The sequence below is a fragment of the Pelobates fuscus genome, chromosome 1, assembly GCF_036172605.1.
Source record: "Pelobates fuscus isolate aPelFus1 chromosome 1, aPelFus1.pri, whole genome shotgun sequence".
NCBI classification, from domain to species: domain Eukaryota; kingdom Metazoa; phylum Chordata; class Amphibia; order Anura; family Pelobatidae; genus Pelobates; species Pelobates fuscus.
Genome location: NC_086317.1, coordinates 334,886,417 through 334,913,934, shown reverse-complemented (window position 1 = coordinate 334,913,934; position 27,518 = coordinate 334,886,417). Strand labels below are relative to the sequence as shown.

The following is a 27,518-nucleotide window of genomic DNA, read 5'->3' as shown; positions in this document are numbered from 1 at the left end:
ATAAAAACACTTCATAAGAAAGGAAACATAAATAAATTATATAAATGGGAAAAAAATGCTTTGAGTAAAAGAGTTACATTTGTATTATTCAAACTGGATGAGACAGTTTAATGTGTACGTATGTAGGGAATTCATGTAAATGCTAATGAGCCAAATGAGGTAATGAGCTAAATATATTAATGAACTATTGCACAATACTGAGGGATGTGGAATTCCTGTCGTCAGACACCTGGGCAAGCAGTTCCGAGTGCAGGGCAGGAAGTATTCCCACCCCCTTCCCCCACCCCCCCCCCCACCCCCCCCGTTGTGAGCAAGCAACATGCTGATACAGGGGCACAGGGCTGTGCCAGGGAGCTCTCACAGACACACACCAAACAAACTCCAAACACAATACATTAGTACACAATACACCCCCCCGCCCCCCACACACTCACACACATTACAGCATTACAGACGGTCTACATCCTACACATTACAGATAGCCAGCGCACACAACACACATCACACACAGCCAACACACATTACACAACACTCACACATATTACAAACACACCTACTAAGCGCAGCCATCAAGTACACACATACACAAGACACATACGCAATTTACACTGCCAGCAGAGGACAAAAAGAGAGACGCTCTGGATATGGTCCCTAGTCTTTCTAATTAATGAGCTAATGCTTAAGTAGATACACTTTTGACCACTTTTACAGATTTACAAGGAGGGAAACCAGTACACCTCTCTGAACAGTGTCTGGGAGGCTGTGGTTGCTTCTGCACGCAATGTTGATGGTGAACAGATCAAAACACTGACAGAATCCATGGATGGCAGGCTTTTGAGTGTCCTTGCAAAGAAAGGTGGCTATATTGGTCACTGATTTGTTTTGTTTTGTTTTTGAATGTCAGAAATGTATATTTGTGAATGTTGAGATGTTATATTGGTTTCACTGGTAAAAATAAATAATTGAAATGGGTATATATTAGTTTTTTGTTAAGTTGCCTAATAATTATGCACAGTAATAGTCAGCTGCACACACAGATATCCCCCTAAAATAGCTATAACTAAAAACAAACTAAAAACTACTTCCAAAAATATTCAGCTTTGATATTAATGAGTTTTTTTGGGGTTCATTGAGAACATGGTTGTTTTTCAATAATAAAATTAATCCTCAAAAATACAACTTGCCTAATAATTCTGCACTCCCTGTAGGTAGCTGTAACTAGCCATCAGTGACCAAGACAACCTGTTAGCTTTACAATAACGCTGTGCATCTATTGCTAAATCTACTATTTTATCTTTAGATGAGTTTCTATTTTATCACAACATTTGCTATTATTACTAATGTAATCATTATTATAAAAAAAAAAACGAATTAATTTTTAAAATTACAATATGCTTTTATATGCTTGTCCCTTTCCTTTATTTGTAGCTATTCTGTATTTATTCTGTGCTTTTATCAATGGCTAATGGAAAATAGATTGAGATAGATATGTCTTACTGTGAAATGGAGAAAATTGATTATATGTTTTGAATTCAATACAAACAGAGGCAATTACATAAATATAAAGTTACTGTTAGGTAAATATTTAATAGTTTTAAAAAGCCAGAAAATGTGGCTCAATATGCAATCTCAAACAAAGAATTCAGATTTTCTTTGAATCTATTAGTAATAAAAAATAAAAAGAAAAAAGGGACATACATTAAATTCATATTTTGATAATTTTTTCTTAAATATTTTATTTAACCCCTTAAGGACACAGCTTCAGAAGCTTGTCTTACGCTTAATGACACAAGCAATTTTTGCATTTTCTTGCTGTATGCGTTCAACTTCAATTTGCATCTCTCTCGTTTATTGCACCGACGCATATTATATATTGTTTTTTAGAGGACAGAAAGGGCTTTAATCTGATGTAACATATATATATATATATATATATATATATATATATATATATATATATAAATTCTTAGTTATTATTAAAAAAAATACAGAAAAATGCAAAAAAAAAAAGAAAAAATTTTGATTTTTGTACAGTTGTTGCAATAATAATGTGTGCCTAATTAGTGCAGGTTAAAGAAAGTAATTAAAAATAAATACATTTAGTTCTGATTTACAGAATATATAATGTGTCTGGGATTTTCAGTTTTTTTTGGTAGTTACAGGTCACAAAGCACAAGGAGTAAAATAAACTTTTAATATGGAGCGATTTTAGAATTTGGTATGTTTGTCTTGTAAGCTTAATAGCCATAAAAGAAAACAAAATTGCCACACAAAAGTATATATTTATATAAAGTAGACATCACAGGCTATTGTCCTAAGGTTGTTTTGACACTTTCTAAGTAGCCATTTCACCGCCAATCTCTGCTAAATATTGGAGTAAAATTTAGTATTTTGGGGTTTTTGGCACACAAACTTATAACAAAGAACTTCTCATGTGTATATTGTAAAGTTGGTGTGTGCTATTCCTGTACAAGGCTTTATTATGTGTTCAGTTACTTCTGATGAGTACAACGGTACCCCCATTGTATGTCTTTGGCATTATTTCGTGAAGCTACAGTGCCATATAGGAGACCTGTCCGTTTCAACATTTACAGTAGAATTTTTAGAGGCAGATTTAATGGGCCTATCCTTCAATTTGGGGTATTATAGCAGTTTGACTGTTCAAAAAGACCTCACAAAGGTCTACCATTTGTAAAAGTAGACACCTCAGGGTATCTCATATGGTGCATTTTGTGCTTTAATATGACCCCATTTTTTCACCAATATATGCTAAAGTATGTGGTAAAATGTAATTTTGGCCATTTTTTACATATGGATTAAATTTTTGCTGGGCATTTTGTACATTTCATATGTGCCACTAAGTTCAAACCCCCCAAATTATGCTCAGCTAAGCCTTCTGAGTAAAACAATATGCCCAATGTATGACCTAGACACTATTTTGTGAAGTTACACTGCTGTAAAAGAGACATAACAAGTTAAATGTTTTAAGTGTGAATTTTCATGGAGGGTTTTGATGCGTCCGTGTCCCACTATGGAGCACTTGAGGAGGCTACATATTACAACTACACTATAAAGGCATACCATTTCTTAAAGAAGACATCCCAGGGCAATTCAAAAGGCATTTTTTGAACCTTAGCGTGGGATCATTTTTCCGCTAGCTTGTACCAAGTGTAGTGGTAATACGCATTTTTTCTGCCTTTTTGACACACAAAGTGAGTTTGCGCAGTATATTTTTCAAACCTTATGTGTACTACGACTGTATAATACTTCATATGTTGCTCAACTATGTCGGCTGAGTACAGCAATACCCCCGTATGTACCTTTGCCAGGTATATGTGGACATTGAAGGGGCACATTTGAGACACAGCCATTCCAGTTTTTTTCAAACTTTGAATTTTTACGCTGTGTCCATATCCCATTTTAGAGTATTTTACAAGGCTATATAATCCAATTACCCCATAAAGGCATACCATTTCTTAAAGAAGACATCCCAGGGCAATTCAAAAGGCATATTTTGAACCTTAGCGTGGGATCATTTTTCCGCTAGCTTGTACCAAGTGTAGTGGTAATACGCATTTTTTCTGCCTTTTTGACACACAAGTGAGTTTGCGCAGTATATTTTTCAAACCTTATGTGTACTACGACTGTATAATACTTCATATGTTGCTCAACTATGTCGGCTGAGTACAGCAATATCCCTGTATGTACCTTTGCCAGGTATATGTGGACATTGAAGGGGCACATTTGAGACACAGCCATTCCAGTTTTTTTCAAACTTTGAATTTCTACGCTGTGTCCATGTCCCATTTTAGAGTATTTTACAAGGCTATTTAATCCAATTACTCCATAAAGGCATACCATTTCTTAAAGAAGACATCCCAGGGTAATTCAAAAGGCATATTTTGAACCTTAGCGTGGGATCATTTTTCCGCTAGCTTGTACCAAGTGTAGTGGTAATGAGCATTTTTTAATGTATTTTTTTACTTTGTAAATCTTTTTTTACTTTGTAAAACTTTCTTTACTTTGTAAAACCTGTTTTTAAACTTTTTTTTACTTATTAAAGGTTTTACATTTTCTTAACTTTTTTTTACACTTTTACATTTTTTTCTAAACTTTTCTTTTACCGTTAACCCCTAACTAGCATTAAGCAGCACTAACAGTAAATTCCCCATTTTCCCATAACTCCCACCCACCCCAGCTAGCAAAATATATAATCATAACATATTTAAATGAATTAATTAAATAAATTGAACCCCTGAGGGTTAAAAAAATAAATAAAAGTTAATCCTCAGGGGTTAAAAAAAATTAGATCACAGTATAATACTGCGATCTGTATGTTGATCACTGTAGGCAGTGATCAACTGGCAGGGAAGGGGTTCATTTTTATTTAGACTGGGTAAAGGGGGGTGGTATTTTTTTTTTACTTAAACGTTACTAAAACAGTTACATTTTTTTTTACCTTTATAAAGCTTATTTTAAAAAAAATAATGTTACCCCCTAGTTAGCCTAACACCAAATTCCCCACTAACTTCCACCCATCCCAGCTAGCTAAATATATAATTTTAAAATATTTAAATTAATTAATACAATACATTTAACCCCTGAGGGTTAAAAAAAATAATAATTAACCCTCAGGGGTTAAAAAAAATAAATCAGATGACATTAAAATGTATACCCTGCCAATTGATCACTGTAGTCAGTGATCAATTGGCAGGGAAGGGGTTAATTTTATTAAAACAGGGGAAAGGGGGGGTGGGATTTGACTTGAATTTTTTTTTTTTTTTTACACTAGGGGGCAGGATCATTGAAGATCCGTCTCCCTGCACTTCACACAGAACCCGGAAGTGCAGGGAGGCGGAAGGTAAGTACATTGAGCACATGTGCTCGCTCTGACATGCTGTCAGAGCGAGCACCGGTGCTGGGGCAGCCCGATCGGGTGCTCCCGGTCTGCCTCTAATGCAGAGGCAGACCGGAGCACCGTTAACCCCGCGATCGCGGCGATCTGGGGTTAACTTTAGTAAATGACGGAAATTTTCCGTCAACAGTCCTTAACTGAAGGACAAGGTTGACGGAAAATGTCCGTCACCGGTCGGGAAGGGGTTAATTTAATAAATTTGTTTTTGGAAATGAAATCACATTGCAAAACATTTAATTCATGCCAAAATGAAATGCACACTAATGGTTATTATTATTAATGTTATTATTAATATTACCATTATTATTATTATAAGAATTATTATATAGCCAACATTTCCCATAGTGCTTTACAATCATAAAGTAGAGCTATTTAACGACTAGTAACTGACAGACAACTATTAAAGGAAATCTGCATCAAATGATCGCTTCTCAAACTTTGAAAGTGTATTCAATTTTTTATTTATAAACTGTGATTGCTCTGTATGAACCTACAGAATAAGGCAAATTAAGTTGACCAGCAACTGGTCAGATTACAGTAGAGTACGACCTAACATGTCTGCTCAGACTGATTAAAAAAAGTGATTTTTCTCAAAAATCATGATACTTCATTAATGTCATAAATTGTTCTCTGTTCTATTTTATTTGCCATTATTTGCCGGTAGTATTCATTCTCGAGAACAGGAACAACAGTTTCTACGTCTCAGACTTATCACACTTATTTGTTGAGTCAAACAGATTTACATTGTTGCCATAACTATTTCAGAAAAGTTAAAAATAGTTCAAGGTTATATTTTTGCAACAATATTTCTAAAAGGGATTCCATAATGTTAGAAAAACAAAGTTGTATTGCTAACACTATAGTGCTCTCTGGTCCCCCCTCCTGTGTGCCTTCCCCTCCCCTGCCCACTCTCAGAGATAAAGGGTTAAAAAGCATTGATTTACTCACCTGATTCCAGTGCCGATGTCCCTTGGCATTGGGTTGGCGCTCCACCTCCTCGGATGTTATCAGTGCAAGTGCATTAGGCCCTCCTCACAGGAAAGCACTGCCTTAATTAATTAATTAATTGCTAGGAAAGCACAATGCTAGGGAGATAGCATGTGTAATTCTATCAGTCATAGCTGCAAACAGGGACACTTAATCTCTGTTTCAGATATAAATAATAAGAAAAACATGCTAAGGTCTGTAATACCATAACATGTCCTAAGAGAGATCAGAGCAGCTCTCTCACACATAACGGCTCTAGCCATAATAAATATAAAAACATGGTGGGCTCTGGGATCTCCAAAAAACAAGAGCAGTCCAGTGAGTTGCCACTCCTCTGAACTGCAGGGTACAGAGTATAATATGAATTAGTCCCCAGTAGACACTCAGGGGTTAATCCTGTTATTAATTAACATATTATTGCATTTTATGGCCCTCATTAAATGGTCCAGGGGACTGGGTGGCTAGGAGATCCCTTGATAAAGGCAGCCAGTTGGTGCCGAAACGTTGGGGGGGTTTGGTGACTCGTGTTTCTGTCTGAGGCTTGTAAGGATTTTTGTGGTAATTTATTACTATTATTTTATTGTATCTGCCTTTACTTCTGTTACTTTGTTTATATTTATTTTTTCTTATATGTTTACATTCTGGTACTTTTTTGTACATAATAAAATTTAAATATTGTTTTGAGATTGTTATGGTGTGCATTCTATATCCTATATACATTTGAATATTTAAAGCACTTGAGGGAGTGCTTATATGGTTTGCACCTGGCTGTTTTTATATTGTTTTGTCTCTCCATGTGCTGTTGATTTGAGAATGGCTAGGGGATCCCTGTCACGTCCTGTTCCTGCTGCTCATCATTTCTGGTGATGACTTCTGGTATCTAGTACTCTTTTTACAATTCTTGTTTAGTTTTTCTTGGTTTTTCTGGTTAACAATTCTATGTCTTGTTTTCTTTATGCTGGGTTTTCTGGGTTCATTCCTTTATTCCGTTCCTGGACTTCCCAGTCTCTTGTATTCCTTTAAATGTTTGTTTTTTGTTGCCGTTCCTTTGCCATTAATCCTTTTGTTTCAGCCTGGTCCTGCAAGCAGTGGTCTCATTACCCCTGCTTCGTTCTTAGTAGGTAAGTGCTGTGTTTTTTTATTGTTGTTTATTTAGTCATGTATATCTAGGCAGTTAGGACCCACCGTAATTGGAGTACTCCAGGAATATTCCAGATATTCCAGGAATAGGTTGTGACCAGCCAAACAAAATCTAGATATACTGATAAAATCCTTATATTTTTTTCACATTTTCTATAGCTTTGTGATTTCATTCAGTGTATATGTGTCTGTGAGCATGTGTTATCTGTTAATGTGCACAGGTTCCTGTTATGTTTGGCTAAAATGTCTACACCAACTAAAAGAATTAAGTGTGTAACATACTGCATCATCCAAAGGAAAAAGATGAGTCTAAAGCAAGCAAAATCAAATTTCAGCATGGACACGTGAAATCAATAGACATAATATGACGTTAACTGAACCTAAGGGAGATGTGACTAATGGCAGGCCTTGCTTTGGAAACTATAATAACCGCCAATTGTTACCTAATTGGAGAATACAACTGGAAATATCAGGTATTTTCCAAAACTGACCCAATGTATGAGTTCTTTGCCACAAGCACTCTGTTCCCCTAACACATTTTAACTATTTCCACTTCTACTGGGTCTACAGGCTTCTACACTGTATGGGTTACACACTAAACACTTACAGCGACTACACATAAAGAGCCATCTCATAAAATGTAAATGTTATGATTATTAAAATTTTACATTTTACAAATTTTTTCCACTACAGGAAAGCATTTGTCTTAAAGCGGCATTGTCATGGCCGCATCCTTTTTTTGTTTTTTTTAACTCCCCCTCCCGACTCCACTACATCTAATTTCATCCCTAGCAAACCCCATATGCCCCTAGGCCCCTCTTTTTAAAAATCTTTATTTTGTGCCCGGACCTAAGTCTTGGGCGCCACCATCTTTGTGTGGGTAGATGAAGGCCCTGTGGGACACGTCAACTGCCCACACTAGATAGTGCTGTAAAATTCCAGTGCATACCCAGTTAAACACTGGAGCTATTGCCCGAAATTCGGCCGGGAATTTTGTCCATTCATTCGTCAGAAAGACGAATGAATAATTAGAAATGTCAGACAAACAAACACCGAATATCGGTGATCGTTTGTTCGTTAGTTTAGTTTATTACAAGGAGGGAGTTAACGGCGCACAGTTCCCTCCTTGTAATATGTAAACACAGAATCGGCAGGGCTCCCCGCCACTTCATAAACCCCCATGTCCTACCTCACTCTATGGGGGTCAATCTGACCCCCATATTAGCATAAGGGAGATTGAAATCTCCCGAATGCCCCTACTCTCTATGCCGCGAGTAGAGGCATGTATAATAAAAAGTGAGCAGCGCCTGTGGCTGCTCAATGTTAAAAACAAAATAAAAGCCCCCCCCCCACTCTAATAAATGGTCTTCATGGCCCTGCGAGTGGGGGCTATTCAACTAAATGGGGGACATAGGGTCCCCCCGGCCCCCACCCATGAGCAATGGGTGGGGCCCCTGAAAGACAATTGGGAGGGAACTATTGTCCTCCCCCTGGCTCCCACCACTGAGCCACAAGTGGGGGCCCTAAATGACAATGGGGGGGACCTAGTGTCACCCCTGGCCCCGACCATGAGCGGCGGGTGGGGGCCCTAAATGACAATGGGGGGGACCTATTGTCATATTGCAACAGGCCACTATGCCCCTAGGGGCAGATTAATAACTAATACTAAGTAATCTTAGTAGATAGCTCCCTAATACTGTGGGAATTAGGGAGCTATCTACTAAGTGGCTGCAAGATGCAGCCGCAGCAAGGGGATCAGATCGGAATTTCGTTCATTCAAATTAAATTTTAAATCCAACCTAAAAGTACCGATTGTCATCCTAACATGAATGAACTAACTGTTCTCATTCTGTTAGGGCGTAATTCAGTAGTTTCGCCGGCGTGACAGGATGTTAGGGAATAGTGAAAGGAGGCATCGCAAGATCACGGAGAAAAGGAGAGAATTGTGGGAAATTGCTCTGACCACAGGAAATGGAGCACACGTTGCTTCTCCGCTGGTCATAGCTGGTCAGGGGTAGGAAATATACATAAGACAAAGTAGTCCCTACTTTGTCTTATGTTTTAAAGAAAACTAGAGCAGACAGGAAGAAATGAAGAACCGATCCTGAGAGAGGAAGAGAAAAGGAAGCGATTAGGGAAAAGTAAGTTAAGCATGACAGTGCCGCTTTAACTTTTCTTTTTAAAATCAGGTGCAAAGCCAACTTGAGTGAAATATTGCTGTTTGAAATTCTTGTATATTCATGAACAGTATTATAAAATGTAACCTCTACTGATCGGTGCCTTATAAACATTGCTGCTAAGTTGAGGTAAAATATGGGCCAGATATATTTCTAAATTAATGCTCAAAGTACCATGACCAGTACAGAGTGCTGCAGGAGTCATGGTAACAGGCACTTCTGGTACCATAACCACTAAGTGCTTGCGGTGTTCCTTTAATTTAACTTCACAGTTAGTGGCTTACTGTCAGTTTCAATTCTTCTATGAATTTTGAATGAAATACTTGCCAGAATTATTTGCACATAATTATACATATAAGTAATACATTTAAATGTAGCTAAATTTCAAAATTAGAATAAACTTATCGACTGTGAATTAAAGTTGGCATGTAAACAATGTTGCCTGCATGCATTTGGTTTAACCATATGATCAAAACAAATATTGGAATTTGACTATATGTCGTTTCAACATAATTTACTTATTTCATATTACGTTCACCCACACTAATTAAATCTAGTTTTGTTAAAGAGAAATAGGGCTTTAATTTTATACCAAATATTTATATATGAAGCATAACTTAATGTTAATAAAAACAAACAAACTGTCAGAAATTAAGAAACTTTGCTTTTTTCCATGTTCTGCGTGACATTTTAACCGTGAATGTCATAACACGGTTCCCTTTTATTGCAATAAAATACACATATTTGTGTTCCGTGATCGCTCACGAATATAATAGTACCCCCATGTACAGGTTTTATGGGGTTTTGGAAACTTAGAGTCAAATATAGGGCTTTTCAGTTTTTACACATTGAAATTTGCCAGGAGTGCGGGGCCTATGTTTCCTTCAAGACCGTATGGCAACCCAGGACTGATAATTACTTCCATCAAGACATACCATTTGCAAAAGTAAATAACCCAGGGTATTAAAAATGTGTTATGCCACTTAGTCACAAACAATGGACAAAGTTAGTGTTCATATTTGTTTTTTGCATTTTTCACAAAAAAACTGCCCTTTCACAGATTATATCATCAGCCTTATATATTTTACTGATCTAAAATACTCATATTTGTGTACAGTGATTTCTCATGAGTGCAACAGTACCCTGCATGTCCAAGTTTTATAGTGTTTTGGAAAGTTACAGGGTCAAATATAAAGCTTGCGCATTTCAGGTTTTACACATGAGACACATGATGGAGGAGCAGGATGGGAAGATGAGACACATAGAGGGGTTGGGGTATAAGACACATGGAGAGGATGGGGGGAGAATGAGATATATGGAGGGGCTGGGAGAACTTTATTTTTATCTTGGGTGAATGCCTGACAACCCAGGCAGCCCCCATGCAGTCAGTTTTGCATACTGCCGATGCGGTCATGAGATTGTGATGTCAAATAGCCCGGATTGGGGGGCGGGGCCGGGCTGCCGGGCCGACCAGACGCCATTACCATGACCTCCTGCACCATATCGACAAAAAAGAGGCAATTAAAATCGCCCCAGACTGCCTAAAACTACAAACTACCACCAGAACTGAACAGTGGATGGCACCAGCTTACCCCTGATACCCGACGCTCACCGCAAGCCAGACAAGCAGGGAAGGCCGAGCAAGGCCTAAACGAGGCTTCCGTACCCAGTGGCCATTGCAGACAGCGCGGCGCTGTGGAACGGTGACACAGCACGGCAACCCGCTACGAGTGGCAAGACAGAGGGAGAAGCTCGCCCCCCCCCCCCCTCTGGGCCGGTGTTGGTTATCCCGGCCTCCAGGTGGAGGAGCGGGTCGCAGCGGGAGTACCCGTGCGGCCCGGATACCGACCGCCTGCACTGGCACAGGCTGCACAAAAATCAGCCAGCCAGCAACACTGGATGTAGCCGCGAGGAGGCTAAAACACCCACCTGAGGAAGCACCCCGATCGGGCGCAAAGAGACCTGTGCGCACACAGGGATTGCTCCATCACAGGCATGTACTCCACAAAGACTTCACTGCAGAGTCAGAGGAGTAAGGGCGGAGAGCGCTAACCATAGGAGGCCGTTCTGGACCACCCAAGCGGACTTGGGCGCAGCCGGGCGCCGAATGGATCCCCAGTGATGACTGCCTGCCCGCTGGAGGGGTGTGTGCCCTAGCCCATGGGTATATGGGGTCCCCAGAGGGCCAAGTCCCCGATGCTGCAACTTTTACAGTTTTTTCAAGCCTGGTCTGTAACCTAGACACTTTTACAAAGTTGGTACACGTTTAATATGCGACATGGCATGATTGTCGAGAATTACTGGCCTCTGCGCAGGCAATCATAGGATACCGTTATCAACTTTGCAATTAGAATCTCATGCTATTATATAAGACTAGGAGAAATGTACAGCCAGCGTAATGCGTAAATATGCCTGTTGAATATATAGGACATCTTAACTTTCGCAAAGTTTAAGTTCATCGCATCGTATTAACCGCCTGTTTATTTTGACGTCTATGCCTCTGCGCAGGCAACCAAATGTTATTTCTATGAATCCGCAATGTGCCTGCTCACAATTTATTGCGACTCCAATAAAAATATTAAAAACAGCCCGGATTGGCCGGATTTGCTGCAGGGGGATTACAGGGGTTGTCACGCAGCCCCCTAATATGCCCTGCGGTGTTAATAAATTTGTTGGAATGTTAATATGATTTTTTTGTTCTAATTGCACAGTGCAAGCAAACTTTATGAATTATATATTTGAATATATATATAATGTTAGATTTTATGTGAATCAAATAAATTATTAGCATATTAAAATCATTATGTAGCATTTATTTATCATCTATGTATCTATCAACCTATCTCATTATCTATCAAGGAAGAGAAAGAGAGAGAGAGTGTGAGAGAGAGCAGCATACAAAAGTTAAATAAAATATAATTAAGGAATTGACAAACCTATCTCATTAAAGCCACTGTAGCCAAACTCTTGCCTGGTCAGTCCAAGGTTATTAAGATCCATGCACTTAAAGCCTTTGGGACACTGATAACCTTCTCCTTCTGGCGAACAGTGAGTATCTGGAATGGCTAAATTGTTCCATGTCACATTCCTAAAAAGAAAACGTATTATTAATAAATTGTATTGCACAAAATTTAAACAGCTACATACTTTAGAATAACATTTCCAGAAGACAAATATTTATAGAATGCTCAATATTATTTGGAACACTTCACATTTAGAGAGGAAACAAAAAACTGTGAATGTATATAAAGTGATGTCCATCATTTTGAGCAGTGACTGGCAACACCAGCATATGAAAAGCCAGTGTTTACTGCAAAAAGCCTGACGAGAATTATTCTACTCATCAATACATATACAATAAGCGGTAGTTGTTCTGGTAAATGTAGTGTCCCTTTAAATTTTAAATTCACATTGAATTCTCACTTTAGTGAGTAACCATCTAACAATAGACATAGTGAAGAAAACATATTTGTCTCCTTGCAACAAACTCTTCACATGGCAGAATTATTGTCCCCAAGAAGCACATTTAACAATTAAGTTTTAATGGGGTGCCTCAAGATTCACTGTGGAATTGTGCAGATTAGCAGACAGAAAATTAAAGTGTAATTAAGCATGAAATACTATTAGGTTTGAAAGGTAATTTGTATGTATGTAAATGTGGTAGGAAACTTGTAATTTAGGCAAAAAAACTTTTTTAAAAAACACAATTACCTAGGTATTTTGCTTAACTAGTATTAAGGCAAATATTGGGCAAGTTTCTTACAGGGTTGTTTTTATTTCAGATTTCAAAGCCATTTGTCTAAGAAACAGGTGCCATCTCGGGCAACCTGGGACAGTAGTTCCTTCTCACTAATAGCCACTTATAAACACCCAGCCACCCTCGGAAAGTGGCCCCGAGTTAATGAATCAGTTACTCGCAAATAATCAACCAGGAATGAACATGGCCGTTGCTTGCCAATAGATGCCCAAGGTGCTTCAGGAAAGTGGCCTCTGCTCACTAGCAGGTGGGTGAGGAAAGTGGTCCCTGCCTTCCAGTAAGTGGTCACGCTCTACAGGAAAATAACCCCTGCTCACTAATACACACCCAGGCACCCCAGTAAAGAGGCACTTGGTCAATAATAGCCACCAGGATCCTTCAAGGAAAGTGGTTCTTTCTCACCAATATGTCCCAGGAAACACAGGCACTTTTAGGAAATAGGTTCTGCTACTCAGTGCCCATGTAACCCCAGGAAAGTGCCCCATGCTCACCAAAACATGCTCATACCTAGAGAAATGGACCCTGACAGCCAATAGGAAAGTGGCCCCTGCTAGCAATTAGGCGTCCAGGGCCTACAGGAAAGTGTCTCTTGATAAAACACGACCCATCACAGCTGAGAAAGTGTCCCCTTATACCCAATAGATGATTGAACACTTCTGGAAACTGGTCTGAACTAGACAATAGGCACCGAAGAAAGTGGCCTCTGCTATCCAGTAGGTGCCAAGTACCTGATTAAAAAACTACAAGTTAGATAAAAACTTTTGTCTAGGCAGATTGTGTTTTAAATTTGCCTAGGCATAACCTTTTTGCTTGAAATTACTATTTGTCTACACACTGATTAGCCACAACATTAGAACCACCTGACTGATACAATGTAGATCCCCCTCGTGCTGTCTGATGCATTGAGGCATGAATTCCACAAGAACTCTGCACTTGTCCTGTGTTATCTAGCACCAAGACATAGGCAGCAGATCCTTTAAGTCCTGCGAGTTGCGAGGTGGATTAAGATCTGGGAAATTTGGAAGGCCGCGATAACACCATTAAATCTTTGTTCCGGTCCTCAAACCATTCCTGAACAATAAAAGTATAATTCGAATTAAAAAAAAAAAGAAAAAAAAAGAAAATATTGTCTACTTTAACCCCGTCCCACCAATAGGATGTTCGATGCTGTCCTACTCAGAGTGTAGAACTACAAAGCTATTAAAAGAGCTTAGTGGTGTACTAGCAAAACCATTAACAGATTTATTTAACCAATCATTGATAACAGGAGTAGTCCCAGAAGATTGGAAGTTGGCAAATGTTGTGCCCATTCACAAGAAAGGTAATAGGGAGGAGTCAGGCAACTATAGACCAGGAAGCCTTACTTCAGTAGTGGGGAAAGTGATGGAAACCATGTTAAAGGATAGGATTGTTGAACATCTAAAAACACATGGATTTCAAGATCAGAGACAACATGGGTTTACTTCAGGGAGATCATGCCAAACTAATCTTATTGATTTTTTTGATTGGGTAACTAAAATTATAGATCAGGGTGGTGCAGTAGACATTGCTTACCTAGATTTCAGTAAGGCTTTTGACACTGTTGCACATAGAAGGCTTATCAATAAATTACAATCTTTAAGTTTGGATTACAATATTGTTGAATGGGTGAGGCAGTGGCTGAGTGACAGGCAACAGAGGGTTGTAGTCAATGGAGTATATTCAAAGCTTGGGCTTGTCACCAGTGGGGTACCTCAGGGATCTGTACTTGGACCCATTCTCTTTAATATTTTTATTAGTGATATTGCAGAAGGTCTTGATGGTAAGGTATGTCTTTTTGCTGATGATACTAAGATATGTAACAGGGTTGATGTTCCAGGAGGGATAAGCCAAATGGCTAATGATTTAGGTAAAATAGAAAAATGGTCAGAGTTGTGGCAACTGACATTTAATGTAGATAAGTGCAAGATAATGCATCTTGGACGTAAAAACCCAAGGGCAGAATACAGAATATTTGATCGAGTCCTAACCTCAACATCTGAGGAAAGGGATTTAGGGGTGATTATTTCTGATGACTTAAAGGTAGGCAGACAATGTAATAGAGCAGCAGGAAATGCTAGCAGAATGCTTGGTTGTATAGGGAGAGGTATTAGCAGTAGAAAGAGGGAAGTGCTCATGCCATTGTACAGAACACTAGTGAGATCTCACTTGGAGTATTGTACTCAGTACTGGAGACCGTATCTGTAGAAAGATATTGATACCTTAGAGAGAGTTCAGAGAAGGGCTATTAAACTGGTTCATGGATTGCAGGATAAAACTTACCAGGAAAGGTTAAAGGATCTTAACATGTATAGCTTGGAGGAAAGACGAGACAGGGGGGATATAATAGAAACATTTAAATACATAAAGGGAATCAACACAGTAAAGGAGGAGACTATATTTAAAAGAAGAAAAACTACCACAACAAGAGGACATAGTCTTAAATTAAAGGGACAAGGGTTTAAAAATAATATCAGGAAGTATTACTTTACTGAGAGGGTAGTGGATGCATGGAATAGCCTTCCAGCTCAAGTGGTAGAGGTTAACACAGTAAAGGAGTTTAAGCATGCATGGGATAAGCATAATGCTATCCTAACTATAAGATAAGGCCAGGGACTAATGAAAGTATTTAGAAAATTGGGCAGACTAGATGGGCCGACTCTTTCTTATCTGCCGTCACATTCTATGTTTCTATGTTTCTATGTCTACATGGATGCCCTGCAGATTTGGAGAGAGCAGGGTTATATATCTGCTCATACCAGAGAGCCCTAGGTATCTGGTATCTGCTGGGTCTATTTTTAAGGCCCAAGTCTTTTTGAGGAGCTGCTTCCAATGCAAGTCAGCGCTGCAAGCAATGTAAAAATTGCAGCGTGAGCAGGGTTAGATACCTGATCACAGCACCAGGGCCGGAGCAAGGAATTTTGCCGCAAAGAGGCAAAGATCCATTTTGCCGCCCCCTCAGGAGATAGTTTCCTAGTGTCACAAGTTTATTCACTGAACTCCAAATGGAAACATTCCACTGAATTATTTTAACAATTTAGTAAATATACCCCCAAAGAAAATATAGTTTTTTTCCTGCAAGCACTCCAATTAGCAGCTTCTTAATGAGAAGCCTCTGTGCTGTGGCCACAATTGTGCGCATGCACACTCGATCACAGCTTTCCTATATTTGCCATCGAGCTCTAGTTGAGCTCATTGAGAAAGGGAGAAGGCAGGCGGCGCAAGCTAGTACAGCACGTCTGCTTCTTCTGTTAGCTCTGTGAAGCTAAATGAAGTGGAAGAAATGCTTCCTAGCTTTGTGACAGACAGGGAGGGGTCTTTGCCCCCCAATTTTAAAAGGTATGATTTCTATTGAAATCAACACTTTTATAAACTCGTGAAAATGACAAACTCCAGACATATAAAGCACTTCAGCAAGCTGAAATACTTTATGTGTGTGGAGTATTCCTCTCTCTTAGCAAACTACCTTATACATACACATACCCACAAACATACTGCCTTATATATACATACACACACACACTGCCAAATTCTATATATATATATTTTTTTTTTTTGTAGTGCATAGACATAACACAAGCAGGCAAGAGGTACCCCAAAGGCATTCCTCCAGCTTTTCCCACGCGAAACAAGCGGGGCATAAGAGTAACATGCACAATTTTATATTTTTAAACAGGTTTAGGCATACTTTAAATTACGGTCCAACAGTACAAGTAGTTGTAGCATTGTGTTACACGCTGGGCTATACAAGCCTAAAAATTGCCTAATGTAATTGCGTTTATAAGTATATTAAATGTTACGTCACATCTATGGCATTGCAGTTGTAAGGGTGGTTAACGGTAACATTTGTATTTTGTTAGCTACTGTGCGAGTCTGCAGTTTAATAAAGAATTAAGATGAACCTGACAGGTAACCAGTGGTTTACGGTATGCAATTATATGACATTACTAAACAGGCATGGCACTGAGTAGGCTTGGCTTCGACAGGTCTAGCGTTAAAATAAAAATTTGGTCAGATGCATATATCAAAAGCTTTGTACGAATCAAAATAAAATTTAACTGACTTTAACCTTCTACAGTGTAGCTAATGAACTGTACGTTGCATTAGAGGCTAAATTGGCTATCGAGTTAATTATAAAAGGTTAGGTGTTGCACTGGGGTTTTAGTCCTGTATTGCACGGCTAGCGGCCGCAGCGGTGGGCCTGTATACCGTCATCCGATGCCACTATTATGTTTCAGTAGGTAGTCTTTAGCGCTTGCCGACCCAGTGTCTCCTCTCACCCTGGTGCTGGTCCCACACAAGCGTTGGTTCTTAATCTGGGCCAGTGCTGTCAGGTGCGGTGTGGGAAGGTTCTGATATCTCTGCTGGTTAAGACCTTGCTGACGGTCGTCTGTACTGGCCTGGTATGCTAAGGATCTCTCTTCCGTAGCGTGTGCCGGGATTCGGACTCTGTTGCTGCGGGCCTTGTGAGTGCCAGTCGTTCGTTGTCTCCCTGGTGTGGATCGTACGTCTGGGTGCTGTCCCGGCTGTGTGTTGCTGCGATGCATCGGGGGCGGGGGACCCCTTCTGCCCCGGGGTTGCATGAGGGCTGGTGCGTGTAGGCCACGAGCCTGGAGACCGGTGTGGTCCAGGCTCGACCCTTTCGGGATGTTGCAAGGAATTTTGCCTGGTTGCTTGGGTCTTCGCTTTGCTTTTCCCCCCTTGTGTGGCCGGCACCTCTGGGGCTTGCCCCTTGTTGCTCTCAGCCCGGGAGGGCTTGTAACGTGAGTGTCGGAAGCTTGGGTGTTTGCGCTGCCCTGAAGTGGACCCTCACACACCCTTCCGCCATCGGCTCTGGTATCTTGGGTGTTCCCGTCGCCGCGTGTCTTCGAGAGGTCTTTGTACCTGTCGCTTGGTGCTGGGTTCGGGACACTCCCTTTAACGGGGACCGGGATATCCCCCGCCGGTCCATAGGGGAGGGGTGCATGTTTCACGCTCTGGTGTTGCTTTCAGCATCTGGCGGGAAGGCGGCCGTCCTTCCCCCGTGCTGTTGCTAGGCCTCATACCGTTGCCGCGGTTCCCGGACGAGACTGGTGTCGAGTTTGGTATCGGCACCTACAGGAGAGCTTCCTCTAGCCGGTAGGCTGATTTGCGGCAGAATTTCAGCGGGTTTTCTCTGGTTTTTCGTCGAGTTTGGGTCAGCTCGGCGGGAGCTCCTGTAAAGTGCGTCTGGTCAGGATGCTTGTCCGGCTCCGCCCCCCTGCCAAATTATATTTAATACAAATAAAGTGCCTTGAAAATACATGCACACAAACTGCCTAATACACACACACACACAGAAACTGCCGAATACATATATATACCAACACCTACAAACTGCCAAATACACTCACACACTGCCTAATGCATACACATAATGCTGCCTCATAGACACACACAACCTGCATCATACTCACACACAAACTACCTCATACTCACACACACTGCTTTATAGATATATAATCACAAACTGCCTAATCCATTGAAATATATGATTATTACATACACGCAATACTACACCAACACACAAACTGCCTCATACTGCCTAATATATAAACTCACACATAATGCCTAATACAAACACTGCCTCAACCATACACACACACACACACACACACACACAGATAGCTTTATAGATAGAATAGTGAAAGTCAGTAAAGCTAGAAAAATTTACCATTTAAAAAAATAATAATTAAATGTACCATTAAAAAAAAAAAAAAAAAAAAAAAAATACATTGTAATCATAAAATGTACCTATATTTCCATTAAAAAAAGCAACATGTGACATGTATTGGTGCACTTTAAGCGAAAGCCTCAACTTACAGGGGATGAACACATAATACAAAACTGTCAAAAATGTCTTGCCCCCAAATCCACATAATTTCAGAAAAGCCTTGGTAACTAAGGAGTTAAACACACATTATGGCAAGTTCATTTCCAGTTATTTTTACTGCCAACAGTAAAAAACAAACAAAAAAAAAAAACATTGTGTGGAGCACATATAATACTGTATATGTCATATTAAATTAAGTAACTATTTGGGGTTTTACTTGACCTTTATAACGCAACTAACCATGGCATATACTGCTGCTTGTCTAGACCTGGAAATTACGTTATGACGCCAAATATAAATATTTCATGTTCAACGCAATCACTATTTCTTTATTTCTATATTATAGGAACAAGAGAGTCAGCACTGCTCCCAAGTTATTTTATCACTTTCTAAATGCCTGGCATTTTTATATGACAGGATTGACAGTCCAGAGTGATACAGACTTTGCTCGCTCCAGCAGACAGTACTAAGAAAGGCATATGAAGATCACCATAAGATACAAACATATAATATTACATTTCTATTAATAAACCAACTTTTTTTTTATTTTTAATATTATGAAAAATAAAATACGTTCACTTATCTTGGTTCCACTGAATGCCTTCATGCTACATTATTAAAGTTGAAGATTCATAGGAGGGCAAGAAACTAATAAAGGGAATAAAGGATTTGCAACCCAGAGTAAGCTAATAAATTAGTAAGTTTTCTTTATCTTCACTGCTTTATGTTCTAACATATTTAACCCCTTACAAGCAAATCACTCAAAAAGGACAGTAAGCCATTTCAAAACACACAAAGGGTATAATGTGCTCTATAAGTCACGGTTTGTTTAATATAGAGTCCTACCCTTATATACAGTTGTGTTCAAAAGTCTGCATATGCTTGGAGAATTGGTAATATATGTACCATTTTTAAAGAAAACATAAGTGAGCAGGCAAAACACATTTCTTTTATTTCTCATATATTCAACTGTAGGTTATATCAGAATGGCACAAAATCATAAAACAAAACATGGCAACAAAGAAAAAAATTCAAAAGTCTGCATACCCTAAAGGAGGGTGTTCCACATTATTAAGCAGAGCACCATTTTCATTCAATATGGGGAAGAAAAAGGATCTCTCTGCTGCCGAAAAGAGTGAAATAGTTCAATGCCTTGGACGAGGTATGAAAACATTAGATATTTCACGAAAACGTAAGCGTGATCCTCGCACTATTAAGAGATTTGTGGCTGATTCAGAGCACAGACGAGTTTGTGCAGATAAAGGCACATTGAGGAAGATTTCTGCCAGATCCATGCATCGGACCAAGAGAGCAGCTGCTAAAATACCATTACATAGCAGCAAACAGATATTTGAAGCTGCTGGTGCCTCTGGAGTCCCACAGACATCAAGGTGTAGAGTCCTCCAGAGTCTTGCAACTGTGCATAAACCTTCTATTCGGCCACCACTAACCAATGTTCACAAGCAGAAACGGCTGCATTGGGCAGAAAAATACATGAAGACTAATTTCCACCAGTCCTGTTCACTGATGAGTGCCGTGCATCCCTGGATGGTCCAGGTGGATGGAGTAGTGGATGGTTGGTGGACGGCCACCCTGTTTCAACAAGGCTGCGACATCAGCAAGGCGGTGGTGGAGTAATGTTTTGGCCCGGAATCATGGGAAGCCTCTTTAGGGTCCCCGAAGGTGTAAAGATGACCTCTGCAAAGTATGTGGAGTTTCTGACTGACCACTTTCTTCCCTGGTATAGAAGGAAGAATTATGCTTTCCGTAATAAAATCATCTTCATGCATGACAATGCCCCATCTCATGCTACAAAGAGTACCTCTGCATCAATGGCTGCTATTGGGATAAAAGAAGAGAAAGTCATGGCGTGGCCTCCATCCTCCCCTGACCTCAATCCTATTGAGAACCTTTGGAGCATCCTCAAGCAAAAGATCTATGAGGGTGGGAGTCAGTTTACATTCAAACAGCAGCTTTGGGAGGCTATTGTGACATCTTGCAAACAAATTCTAGCAGAAACAAGTTCAATGGATGCAAGACTTGTGAAGCTGCTATCAAATAAGGGGTCCTATGTTAAAATGTAACGTGACCTGTTAAAATGTTTAAAAAGTTAAAATGTTGTTATAAGTTTGATAAAAATAGCTTTTGATTTCAGTAAATATGCTGCAAACACAAAAAAATGAACATTTTCAGTTCTTTACAACCTATAAAGTGTTTGGAAACAGTGCATTGTTTAAAAAAAATACTGTTATCATTAGGAGGTTTGTTCAATACAATTTGAATTGTACTCTTAATAGTTGATAACATGAGAATTATGCTGACTGTTATTTACATCAATTATTTAGGTAAATGAGAAAAATATAATTTGCATAATAATTTGGAACAGGGTGTAAGTGATTGAACAGTACTGACTGGCATTTTCAACACTTTAGATATCTTTTTATATCCTTTTCTATCTTTATTATGTTACATTACCTTGTCTTTTGACAATTGATAAACAGTGCATCCATGTGAGAGCTAACAAATCAATTGACTATCTATACACAGACACTAATTTTACCACATGACAGGAGGCTTCATATTTGCATATCTTTCTTTACTGAAAACTCCAGCAGCATAGAAACAGTAACAACCAATCAGAGAAAAGATATGGTGCCCATATAAGGCCCTGTCTATGACATCACTTCCTCTTTCTTTGCTGCTCCAGCCTACAGGTCAGAGTACTTTTTACCTCTCTGTGACAGTTTATATTTTGCACTTTTTCCATGTTTATACTTAATTCTACATAAACCCTACTACTCCTGGCTCTCTATTCCTGTCTCCCTGCTCCCCCTCTTTGTGTCTGCTCTTCTTGCTACCCCTGTATTTATATATTTTATTTCCCATATTGTCTGACGGTCCGCGGGCGTCACGGCTGCCCGTGCCGCGCTCGCCACACGGACCGATCCTGTTTATGCTCGGGGGATTGTATGGGGACGGGTAGGGGAGACCGGGTAGTTTTTTTCTGCTTGTTTTTCGCTCGCCGCGCCTTTCTCCCGCGACCGCGAGCGAGTATACACGCAGTCAGCGGCACACGCGGCCGGCGGCCATCTTGGATCTCGCGACCCGCGAGATCCTCGGCGGCCGTCTCTCTCTTCAGTACAGCGGATCGGGAATCACCCGATCACCGCTCAACACCTCCATTAGCCCTTAAAGGGACCCTCCTAAGGACTACACCACACTATATTTTTGGATTTTTATGTGGTATAAACGGATGTACAGAGATATAATCATACATCACACTGGATATATATGTGTATTGCATCAATCTGCAGGAATCTGTACCCCTACAACCACACTGTGGTACTACTACCATATAAGCAAGAGGCATATTAATACTATACTAGATTTCTGCCTGGCACAGAGTCCTGCCATGATATTTCTGGATTATATGTAGACAAGCCTACTATTCTTTAAAGGAGAATGACAGATTTTTCCTGTAAACTAAAATGGATCATACAAGCAGGACATGACATGACATATTGTATGATAGCTCAGTGGTTACAGGCTTGCACTGGGAATTTTCCTCCATGAGTTCAACTCCCCTGTACAACAAGAGTTCAATCTGCTGTGTAATTACACACTGGCTAGAGGATCATGTGTGCTGATATTCTTTAACGTTTTCCTGTTGCGATTTTTTACCACAGTGTCTGCCAAACAAGAACTTACATGCAGGCATTAAAGGAGACACAATATTTTTCTTATACCCCACACAGGATCTTTATGTCGTTGTACCTTACCCAGGGTCATTCTATATTACTATACTCTATCCAGGGTCATGCTATATTACTATGCCCTACGGGAATCACCCGATCACCGCGCCCTGCAGCTGAATTAACCCCTTCAGGGTTTCCCCTCTCTGGGCACATTCATTTATTGATACAATTATCATTTTTTATTCTCATGGATATATCTCTCATGGTGCCTTACACTGGAGGAATATATGTTGAGCACGCACACAATCTATGTATTATTGTGAAGCCATACAATATCACAGTTGTTATACAAAACATATGCTGTACCTATAACAAGATCAACTATATCATTGTACCCCACAAAGGGCATTTTGTATTACTGTACCCTACAAAGGGCATATTATATTATATTATTGTACCCTACAGAGGGTCATATTATATTACTGTACCTGACGGTGAAAATGTATGTGGGTGCCCTCTGGGTATTTTTTCATGGCACACCACCTGGGGTGACCCCCCAGATACGCATACATGGTCATTCATAGACCATTACATTGATGTGGGTGTCCTCTGGGTATTTTTCATGGCACACCACCTGGGGTGACCCCCCAGATATGCATGCAAGGTCACTCATAGACCATTACATTGATGTGGGTGCCCTCTGGGTATTTTTCATGGCACACCACCTGGGGTGACCCCCCAAATATCCATGCAAGGTCATTCATAGACCATTACATTGATGTGGGTGTCCTCTGGGTATTTTTCATGGCACACCACCTGGGGTGACCCCCCAGATATGCATGCAAGGTCACTCATAGACCATTACATTGATGTGGGTGCCCTCTGGGTATTTTTCATGGCACACCACCTGGGGTGACCCCCCAAATATCCATGCAAGGTCATTCATAGACCATTACGTTGATGTGGGTGTCCTCTGGATTACCACGGCACGCCACCCGGGGTGAACCCCGATGGAATACCCGAAGTCCTACGCCTCAACTTTATCACTGATTACTGCATACATATATGGATGTTTAAACACTGCCTGGCAGTTTTACATTAAAGCAACAGTACCACCTTGCTGGATACGATTTGCAGGCAGGATCATAAGTGAACTGAGTGTATTGCGGAGTACCCTTCACAGGGATACATATCTATACATTTACTGTACCTGGCGTACATATTGAACGTGGGTGTCCTTTGAGTAAATTTTTCATGACACACCACCGGGGGTGACCCCCAGACATGCATGCAATACTTGTAAGGTGCCAACAATTATAATGTGGGTGTCCTCAGGGTTACCATGGCACACCACCTGGGATGACCCCAGTCGAAAACACGTGGGCCCTGCGGCTGCAGACCTTATGGAGACAGGTCCCACGCTTCTATAATAAGCCTGTATAGTTACATCCATGCATACAGCTCTGGCGTGCATTTATGGTGAACCCGGCTAACCGGACCAGCACTACCGGTCAATCGCGCCTACGCCACAACTCCCAATAGCCGGATTAAACTAATGGAGGTGACCCCTCTACACTTGACACGAGTATTTCATACACTCAGACAACCTGATGCAGGCAATTCTAGCCGCTTTACCTGGGTGACCCCCAGTGCTACCAGGAGTCTAGCACCCCTACGTGCTGACCCTCAAACACTACTCCCACTGACTACCACTATCTCCCAACAGGACGAGAACGGGTCATGGAGAACACTCTCAACCCCCTTGGACTTCCAGGCATTGATAAACGAGGGGAACGTGAGAACGACTAGTATTCGGTCCAGAAGCACAAGTCCTACTATTTGACGGCGGGAACTTACCCACCACACTAACTTTAGCCCAAACCTCACTGAAGCAAATCCTCCACACCCCTTCGGGGAAAGGTGTTTTTGGGAGGACTGGTCGGTAGCGGAACCGAACCACCAACCGCTTCATCTACTAGTGAGTCATCCTATCACCAAGGGAACTCCTACGTGGTATGCAAACGCTTCAGGATAGAGAAAATCAACCTTCTACTAGACCTCCTGAACGATAACGACTGGTTTACACATCTGGACCCTGAGGACACATACTTGTCAATATCCACTACCCTAAACTACCTAGTTTTTCCTCCGATCCCAGTGATGAGGACTAACACAGCAGTTTACGACTCCGTGGTACCCACAAAGCTACTGAAGCCGGTGAGGGCGAATTTGGACGTGCGAGGTCTCGTGTACCCGGAAGACTTGCTGACCCTTTGCGAATCCAGGCTACGTTTGCGGTCAAATTTAACGTTCACGTTCTGGACTCCACGGGTTTTTTGGTAGTACGCAGACAAATCGCTCCCCCATCTGTGTCGGGTCAGTTCCTCGGTTTCGACATCGGCTTGGAGAACTACGTTCTGCGTCGGTCCCCGACAAGATCACCCCTATACGGATGGATATCGTACACGCTCTAAGGTTGGATACGATTCCTCTCAGAATACTCACCGGATTGTGGAATTCCTCTCCTTTACTCCTCCTCCGTACAATCGATATTCCCTGGCCCACTACACTACAGGGCCATGCAACGACTGCTGGCTAGATACGTACACGCAGGTCACTCATGCGACCACTGGATCCCACTGGCGGCAGAAGTGAGGCCGGAATTCCGATGGTGACTACTTCACTTGCAAACTTGGATCGGCAAATCGATCTTTGACTCTTCCTCCGGATGCGTAGTGATGGATGAACCCATACAAACAGACCCAACCGCTCTCCACGATGGCAAGGGTGCTTCGATACACACGCACACACAGGATATCGCTCCTGCTCATGACACCCCTCGGACAATGCCAACCGTGGTTCCCGGATCGCCTGGGGGCGTCTCGCGGAGACCCTCTACCACTCCCTACCTTCCCTCTACTTTTGACAGGACCTCAAGGGGAAGCCCACTCCTTTGTCATGGAAGGACGTCTGGCACTAGTGGACTGGACGATTTCAGGGCCTCCTGAAATGTCCACGACCTATTGCACCAACTAAGACCTCTGATGGGACTCAGACTCCCGACACCAGGAAATGCTATATTTCTGCCTGATCGGCCTGGAGTGTTTGGTGGGTGGAAAGGGATTCCGATCCCTTTACCGCACCTGCCCCACCGATCTTTAACTATCTGTCACACCTGGTCTCGTTGGGGCGGTCATATCGATCCCTCAACGTGATCGGATCCGCCATATCGGTGGCGCACGTTACGGTACAGGGCGGACCAGTAGGTCAAGATCCACTGGTTTGTCGGCTACTACGGGGTGCCGAATTATCGAGACCCGGCACCCAAGTATTCACACCCCTGGCAGGTGGATGTGGTGCTGTGATTCCTTGGGGGAATAGCAGGAAAATCCTTGTTTGTCACTGAAACAACTTTCAGCCAAACTAGCCCTCTTGTTATGCCTCGTCTTATTTAGACGGGTGACGGACGTTGGGGCTTTCGATATGGATGTTTTTTTCTCTATCACACCAGACGGGATTACCTTTACCATATCGAGACGAACTAAGTCCAGTTCATCTTCGGTGTCATACCCATAACTTATAGACACCAAACTAAGTGCGGTCGGTACGCTAATGGGGTATACCGAAATCATTCCCCCTTCGTATTCATGCGACGGGTCTACTCCTGACTTCTTACGTGGAACTTCATGGAGAGGCGTCTACCGCTACACTGGCCAGATGGATCCGCTGGCTATTGCATCTAGCGGGCGTCGAACCTTGTTTCGGAGCCCATTCGGTCAAGGGAGCGGTGGCCCCACAAGTCCTTTTCGGCCGACGCTTCCCTAACCAACATTATACGATGCGCGGTTTGAGCGCGAGAGGGTACGTTTAGAACGCTCTATTTCGGCAAACATCTCATACTTCCTTCACACTGGTCAATTCTAAGCTTTAAAAATGCAAATATGAAGCCTCCTGTCATGTGGTAAAATTGAAGATTATACTAGCTTTAGTGTACTAATAATCTTAATTTTAGTAATGACAGGAGGCGAATATTTCCCACCCTATAGGATCCCTCCCATGTTTTTTCTCATGTTTAACAGAATATGCCCTTTTTGTTCAGGAAGGTAAGTACGTTATGGTTGTATGTTTGCTACTTAGACATGTGGCTTGAGAGACTTGTATAGGTTGAATAATTAGACATGCACCTTGAATTATGTCGTGTTTACAGATTCTTAAATATCATTGCTTTAGAATTAATATATATTGATATGTTACTCATTCTAGTATCCATTGGTATATCAGATTCTTAATGTTTATTGTATGCGGACAAGCTACCACGCCAGAGTCCTTTCACCTTTTTCTTTTTCTTACAGCGTGAACGTCTTCTCATCAAGACAAAGACTCACTTTCCATAACTCTACAACACGGAACTACTGGAGTTGATTATTCTAATATGTTGTGGAACTGTCGACGTAATATGATCATGTTTATTGTTGCTATTTATTGTTTCGCTTCAAAGAAAGAGGAAGTGATGTCATAGACAGGGCCTTATATGGGCACCATATCTTTTCTCTGATTGGTTGTTACTGTTTCTATGCTGCTGGAGTTTTCAGTAAAGAAAGATATGCAAATATTCGCCTCCTGTCATTACTAAAATTAAGATTATTAGTACACTAAAGCTAGTATAATCTTCAATTGCAATTTAAAAAATAATCTTTAATTGCCATTTTAACCCATGTGTGTCACCTTGTGTGTCTGTAACAAGGCCAAACATTTAAGGGTATGTAAACTTTTGATCAGGGCTATTTCTGTTATCATTATGATTTAAAAAGGAGCCAAACAACTATGTGATAATAAATGGCCTCATATGATCACTATCCTTTACTAAAATACATTTTTTTTTTTACGATCAGTCATATTTTCAAAATCAATGCAAAAATGTCACTATTTCTGCCATGGTATGCAAACCGCTGAGCACAGCTATATACAAGAAAAACCT

General features: G+C 40.9%; 1 protein-coding gene across 1 annotated transcript in view; it reads right to left on the bottom strand.

The window, feature by feature from the left end:
• NALCN (sodium leak channel, non-selective) overlaps positions 1–27,518 on the bottom strand; it is a 550,494-nt gene that overhangs the window by 349,531 nt on the left and 173,445 nt on the right. The window contains exon 8 of the mRNA XM_063425294.1: positions 12,156–12,307. Within this exon, the coding sequence (XP_063281364.1) occupies positions 12,156–12,307 (152 nt within the window). The remainder of the gene's footprint in view (positions 1–12,155; positions 12,308–27,518) is intronic.